This window comes from Rhinichthys klamathensis, unplaced genomic scaffold, assembly GCF_029890125.1.
Source record: "Rhinichthys klamathensis goyatoka isolate OS25496 unplaced genomic scaffold, OSU_Roscu_1.1 h1tg000258l_1, whole genome shotgun sequence".
NCBI classification, from domain to species: Eukaryota; Metazoa; Chordata; class Actinopteri; order Cypriniformes; family Leuciscidae; genus Rhinichthys; species Rhinichthys klamathensis.
The window spans coordinates 282,095-289,398 of NW_026606780.1; the positions used below are offsets into that span (position 1 = coordinate 282,095).

A 7,304-nucleotide genomic window follows, 5' to 3' on the forward strand; every position below is an offset into this window, starting at 1 on the left:
TAATTTCCTGATTTTCATGCTGTATTTATGATTTATTCCACCTCACATTATCCTTTGAGTGCACTTTGGCACAGAACAGAACCCTTGATTCATTCCCCCAAAAAACCCATATATAAATATGCGAATAAAACGTAGCCAGGAACGTCATCAGATTGAGATGATTCACCCATATAGGCTGCTCTTTTAACACTCACATGAAATGCTCCGTCACTCAGGCTACACCCAGTGACAGCTGTAGAATAATATATTGCTGTTCATTAAAAAACTGTTGTTGTGTTTGATAAACTGTGCCTCTAAAGGAGTGATTAGTCAAAGGAATATTTTTCATCCAAATTGAATGACATTTAATTTCCTTTTAAGTTTAGCTTTTGTATGTCTACTACTAGAATCTTTGGCATGCAGAAGATTTCACTGCTGTACATCACTAAAACGAAATTCAGAGGACCTATTACCAAAACCTAAATAAATGCATGGTTGCTAGTAAAAAAAAAGTCTCATTTATTGATTTATTTAAACCTTTTTAAGTTGCAAACATTATTTTGATGAGTTCTGTTGACATAATAATGTTGATAATTACATCAACCTAATATCGTATGTAATTTAAACTGAAATTTCTGCATAATTGTAATAATAAGTTGTAATCTTGATAACTTTGAAAATTGGGCAGTGGATTTCTAGTTCCCAGCCTGCTTTAGGACCGGAGAAGGAAAATAATTTTGTTTAAATTAAAAGTTATTTAATGTGTTTTGGTAAAGGGAAAGACCGTTGACATTTAAAAGAGTTGAAGTTTTTGTGGTTAGCGTTATTGCTGAAGAGTACTGCTCATGGTTAAGTTTACATGTTAAAGCTGTTCATTTGAACTGAAATGAAATTAATTGGTTCTAAGGGCCACCGTTAAATGTTGAAATTAGAAATTAGTTTGGAAAAATTAACTTGGTTACTTAAATGATTAAGTTCCTGTTACTCAATGTTTTTTGATTGAACATCATTTCATTAGAAGTAGTCACAAAAGATTGGTGTAAACTGTTCCGTAATTTTGTTGTTTAACAACATTTGAAAACATTTGTTTTTAGAAGGTACATATTTCCACACACAGTACTGTCATATAACTTCACAAAGTGAATATCTATAGCACAAACAAAATGAACAATTGCTGGCAAAATTGAAGAGACTGACTCTAGTTTGAGGATGGTTTGTTTGCTGTGATGGTAGCCATTAATTTGAAAGCAATATTGCGCTGACCCTTTGAACGCTGCTGTAGAACACATTCTGTGTTTTCCTCATGCTGGAATGATAAAAACATGAGTTATAGGTCTGTTTATCCCACTCTTAAGGCCCTGAGTGCATTATCAAACATAGAATGCATTAGGGTCGGTATTGTTAAAAGTGTTTTTAAGATCTAATAAATCCTAGTTATTTATGGAGCCATGGTCACATCGCTTCACCCCCACCATCTTCTTTAATTTGGTCCGAGCTCTGCACCCGTACCTGTGTGTGACCAAAATCCCACTGTCTGATCTGATCCGGCCCACATATGAAGAAAGCTTCCAAACTTGACCGTGTAGCTATTTCTGTATGGCTTATGCAGAGGGATTATATTATTCTGCAGAGCCACTTCATAGAATTCTAGATGTCTCTTTCCCTCAAATGCCAGATACTTGTATTTCTTCTGAATGACAGAGTCTGCTTGAACGCTGTAGCCATCGTGAACTCTGTTTTATAGTCTGTTTTATAGAGTGGGTGGCTTTGACCTCCCTCCATGCTTTTAATGGGGGTGTGTGTGTGTGCGCGCATGTCCATATTGGCCTGCTAGCGGTGTCCTTGTGTGTGTTTATTCTAATGGAAATTCATTATTTTTAGTATGTCTTCATGGTGGGTGGGGTTGCTTGATTTGTAGTTCTATTGCAAGAAATAGGTTAAAAATGTTGCTGTAAGATCCGTGTGAACACACACAAACACACAGTTATTAAAAGAAACGTCAGAATACTATTTCAGTGGGTAAACTGAATCTGTGAAATTGGCAACACAGCTAGACCCCATTTACAACTTCTCATTTCTGGCTCGGATGATCCATGACAAATGGTCAGCACTAGTTGCAAATGGGTTGCAAAACCTGAGAGCTGAGAACCACATTCAGATCTTAAAACCTTACAACAGTTCATCTTGTAATGCATTGCTTCCTTTCTGTCTCTGATTAACTCACCAGAACAAGCAAAATAAGTATGCTATAGGGAGCTTTGTGTTGAACTTGTGTATATCTATCTTGTCTATTTGCATCAGTATCAATAGCACCTTGATACTGAAGGTAAAGCTACTAAAAGCCAGCTACTGTCAAAAAAAATGTTAGGGCTAATTATTATGATTATTTAGTTTTGTTTAGCTATCTTTTAGATTATGTGCAACATTTAATTTAATAAGAAAGGTTTGGACTGTACAGAAGTAGCTAAAAACAAACCCCGCAATTCACTGTTCAAGTCCATCTTCTCATATTTTGATTAGCTGTATTGCTTGCGTGACAACACTGATCATATAGCCATTGTTTTTAGGGAAAAGTCTTGTTGACCTTGACATTTTCAGACATATTTCAAAACTTGTAGGAACTAACAATTAGTGAATCGATCAAATCAAAGTGTTTCTGCTCAGCTAACAGCTTTCAACTTTTAATTCACGTGAATTTACTCCATAAATGGCTTTTAGAATAAAAAAGGGGTTGTTAACGAATAACAAAATAATTGAATTAGCCAAACAATAAGCAATGCAATAAGCAATTTAATTTAGGCTAGTTCAATTTCCTGTGCAAACTTTTCTTGGTACTTTGGTGAATTTGCGCAATTCACGCTCTGCGTCTGTGAATGTGAATGTTTATTGTGATGGCAAAAGCATAGCCTATAGCACAACCGAGAACTAGCCATTTGTCTAGACAAGGAAACATAGGACTAATCATGTTAGCGATCTGACCACGAAAAAATAACAACATAGCCTACGACATGACTCTTAACCAGATGGCCATCAGTTTAAGATAATAATAATAATAATATAGGCCTATAGTTAAATTCACGTTTGAGCCTAAGTTGGGCACCTTCAAGATGTGTCCTATCGTCAAATTAGCTAATTTATGTAATTTAGCCATGTAGCCTATTTCTTTCTTTCTTTAATTGATTTGAACGAATATGTAGGCCTACCATACGTTTTGTAGCCTATTTTTCTGCTAAAACCAATAGTTAAGTAGCCTAACAGTGCAGCGTTAAGAAACGGCGCTTTAGCCTATTACATAGGCTAGATTTTTTTTGTAATAATTATAATATACAATTATGGCATACAAATATGATTGTTTATCTTATTAGGCCTATTATCATTGTCTGTTTAATTGGCCTACTCTTATTTTTCTGTAGTCTACAAATTAAAGATTTTCATTTAGGCCTATAGGCCTACACGCATTTTAATAAAAATAAAATAATTGTCTGTGCTGATTTATTTATTTTTTGCGAATTGATGTGACAATAAATAACAATAACTTAATTTTTGTTCAAAGACACAAATAGTCTGCATTAATTCGCAACGAGAAAAAAAAATACTAACTTCTGAAATTGAGTCTTTTGAAAAGATATTTTTCAAAAAAATGTCCAAAAACCACAGATAACGAAACGGTCATCATAACGAATAACGAATATCCATTTCGATTGAACATAGTCCATTCTTTTAGTGTAGGTCTACTATGCAGAGTTTCACTTTCCATCATTTCACTCCGAGGCCCACAACGGATTTGTTGACGTATTTTCGGGGAAAGGGTTCCTCTGTTCTTATAGCAGGTTGTTGCGATGGGTCTGATAGCGCTGTCCTTCCCGCGTCCGTGATATGAGCTGTTCTCATGATTTGCCGGGGAACAGACGAGCAGTCGCTCTCACGTCTCCACCGGGCTCGGTACCATGCTGTTCGGTGTGTCCGGTAACTGTGAAGAAAGAGAGGTCACGTCGCTGCCCGATGAATTTCCTAAAGAACCGGATTCCGAGAAAGACACCTAAAAGAGAGAGGCAAAGTTAACTCGAAATAAATAAATAACATAGCCTAATAGCCTACTACTACTACTAGTAGTCTTGGTCTGGTAGTGTCTTAAACATTACAAAATTTGAAAACCAAAAAGAAAAACGTCAAATGCACAATTTATTTATTCACTCACCAGCTGTTGAAATGCAGGTTGATCTAAGTCACTCTGAAGTGCAAATTCGCTGAGAGCTTTCCAGGGTGGTTGGTAAGTCTGCACTTCCACCGGGTGTCCTGGCATTGAAGGGTTATGTCTTATTGGGCTGCCTGCAACTAGTGCAGTGCCCGTCATACCCTGGAGATTCTGAACCAAAAAAGTCTGCGATGAGGGGACACAGCCACACAGACCGTTTCATATTGTTGAGAGAATTCATCATAAAACAGTGTTAAATTTCCCCCCAAACTTTTGATAATTAAAAGGAAACTCTATCCATACAGTGCATTAGACAGTTCGAGAAGAAAACTGAGTTTAAAACATTCCCCAAACTATAGCCTACACACTGTAGGAGGAGTCTGTGATTTGCTTCCAGCCAACACTGCAGTCGAATTACAGACCAAATTCAAATAATCTCAGATGATGATCAGTTCAAGTGTCAGGGATCACTCAAAGCCGCACTGGTCAAACTCTGCTTTTTCGCACATGGTAAATTTCTCACACTGAAAGTGCATTAGCAAGACACTTACCGTCTTATCGCCGTGATGCTGTTGTAACTGTTTCATGAGTATAGATCTCTTCTTATCCTTGCATCGCTTGTTTTGGAACCAAACTCGAATGACCCGCGGGCTCAGGCCTGTCATCTCCACCAGCTGCTCCTTCATGAGCGCATCTGGGCGCGGGTTTGCGTTGTAGCACGTCCGTAAAGTGTGTAGCTGCTTTTCGTTCAACACCGTCCTCACCCGAGTGGTCTTCTCCGATTGCTTGTGCACGTGGTTCCGATGAGGAGTTTGTCGGACCGACACCGGGTCGGCTGAAGAATTTAAAAAAAAAGTTAAATTAGGCAGAATAAGTAGCCCACATTAAACAGGCTAAGTAGGCTACTAGCGAATATAAATGTCAATAATAACAATAATGCTGTTGAAAGACATTTCACCCGTGATATAGAAGGATAGCCACATTTGCATTTTGAATATTAAAAGAGATAGATAAAGAAAGAGATAGATAGATAGATAGATAGATAGATAGATAGATAGATAGATAGATAGATAGATAGATAGATAGATAGATAGATAGATAGATAGATAGATAGATAGATAGATAGATAGATAGATAGATAGATAGATAGATAACTTGTATTTTGAATATCCCTGCAACAGACAATTTTTGAATAGAACTTGAAATCTGCAAATTAATTGCTCTGGCTTTCTGAAAGGTGTCAATAATCAATACCAATATTACATTTAATTTAACCAATAATATAATGTATTAAATACTTTTTTTTTTAAATAGGCTATGCATTAAAGACCATGCTGAGTCTTTCGGCTATAGCCCTGCCGCTCAGGCTTATCAGTGGTTGACTAAACAAAGTTATCAAGCGGATCAGCCTGTAATTAGCTATTATGTAACAACATTACACGATTCCGCCCACAGTAGCCAATATAATTACATTTCAGTTTAGCCTTTGGTTATGTGCTGGGAGCCATGAGTTTTAAAATTGACCTTAAAGTTCTAACCGTTCCAAATAATATGTGTTCGTTTTTAATTGCAATATCCTATAGCCATATAAAATACTTGATTGTGTCCAATATGACGGTAGTCAGTTGATTGTAATTGTGCTATACTGACCTGCCATATGTAATCCTCTGCTGCGGATGTTTCCTGGACTAAGAGGGCTGCCGCCTGATCCGCGCTCCAGAACCAAACCATGATCTGCTCGACACAGCAGTTCCTCGTCCCGGACAGAGAACTCGTCCCCGGGCAAAAGCTGGCGGCTACACACCGAGCAGCGGAAACATTCGATGTGATACACATTGCCCCGAGCTCTCATGACCAAATCACTGCTGCTAAAGCCCAAAGTGCATTTTGTGCATTTTATACCGAACAATCTGTTTGATGTGGGAAAGAAAAATAATTTATGTGCAATGACAAAACAATTACATCAATCCACTATTAATACTGTACAAGCATTAATCCACTTTAATTTAACAGTCTAGGCTACTGACAGATGTTTTGATCATTAGAAATATGAAAATAGTCTACGATTAGCGAATTGTTACAGATTTATGAAATAGCCTAATTAATTGTTTTTTAACAAACCAGAAACAAAAAACCTACCTTACATAATCTCTCTTGCAATATGTTTTCCCGTCCCGTACGAAGCAAGTGCATGTCTCGTCCAGGTATTGGTTGCACTCCACGCATTTCAAACAGGCTGCGTGCCACTCCAGGTCGGGGGAGACCCGCAGGATGTACTGGTCATGGATTTGACTGCCGCAGCCTACACACATCGCAAGTCCGGACTTCTCTGCACATGAAGAAGAAAACACATTGTTGTGAGCTGTTATAGGCTACAGGAGTTTGAGCATCGATGGCACCTTCAAGTGTTTTCTCAATAAAATAATATTCGAGTTTGTAAAGACTAACACAGGGCTAGAGCAAAATCAAAACATCTATTTCTCAGAGGGCCGATGGAGAATCAGTAGGACTGAAAACATTTAAATTATTTTTAAAATAAAATTTTAACTGCAACAAATTAAAAAGCTACTTTTAAAAATAACGTTTTACAGATTTTCTTACGGAAATGCTTACTTTTGGAATGATCCCCCATATCATTCAAAAAAGAAGAGCTGAATATTATATCCACCATACAGGTTGTCTTAAAGAGAAGATCGCTTGAGAGAAAAGAGAGAAGATAGAAAAGGTACTGCGCGCTCCCGGCTGCCCCGCAACTTCAGTCCAGAGTGAGGAGATGGAGAGGGGTGTAAACACAGGAACGGGGGCTGAGACGAGAGCTGTCTGGTGCACAAGACGTGACGTCAGGCGTAAATCCGAACTAAGACGCGTCACTAGGGGGCAACAAGTCACACTGCATGCAGTATCGATTCATTTCACTCCCTCCCTAGACATGATCAGATAACTCTGCGTGTTGATTCAGAACAATATGAAAACATCTTAATTTGTAGCCTATGCTGCAGGAAGGTAAGACATGGAAAAAATGCAAAAAAACAAACAAAAAAATGTAGACAATTTGAGGTAGCCTTTTTTTATGGGTTCCTGGATTCACATTATGCTATCTGTGAACGTCAGATAAGTCTTGCAAGTGGTT

General features: G+C 37.7%; 1 protein-coding gene across 2 annotated transcripts; it reads right to left on the reverse strand.

Moving 5' to 3' along the window:
• Positions 1 to 3,454: 3,454 nt before the first annotated feature.
• isl2b (ISL LIM homeobox 2b) lies at positions 3,455 to 6,973 on the reverse strand. Of its 2 annotated transcripts, none has more exons than XM_056267316.1 (6): positions 6,788 to 6,973; positions 6,314 to 6,503; positions 5,825 to 6,084; positions 4,726 to 5,009; positions 4,178 to 4,360; positions 3,455 to 4,018 (listed from the first exon to the last, which is right to left on the reverse strand). In XM_056267316.1, exons 1-6 carry the CDS (start codon positions 6,843 to 6,845, stop codon positions 3,902 to 3,904), a joined length of 1,092 nt encoding a protein of 363 aa, XP_056123291.1. In that variant the 5' UTR covers positions 6,846 to 6,973; the 3' UTR covers positions 3,455 to 3,901. The 2 variants fall into 2 exon arrangements, with proteins under 2 accessions (XP_056123291.1, XP_056123292.1); XM_056267317.1 differs by having other exon boundaries at positions 4,178 to 4,345; positions 6,788 to 6,971.
• Between the last annotated feature and the right edge of the window lie 331 nt (positions 6,974 to 7,304).

What these genes read in the sequence shown, in the direction of transcription:
- isl2b (XM_056267316.1), bottom strand. Translation starts at nt 6,845, where the DNA reads ATGGTGGATATAATATTCAGCTCTTCTTTTTTGAATGATATGGGGGAT. An exon ending in CAGAGGATTACATATGGCAG is followed by an intron (nt 5,010 to 5,824) that starts GTCAGTATAGCA and finishes TAAATTCTTCAG; the next exon opens with CCGACCCGGTGTCGGTCCGA. An exon ending in AGCATCACGGCGATAAGACG is followed by an intron (nt 4,361 to 4,725) that starts GTAAGTGTCTTG and finishes CCCTCATCGCAG; the next exon opens with ACTTTTTTGGTTCAGAATCT.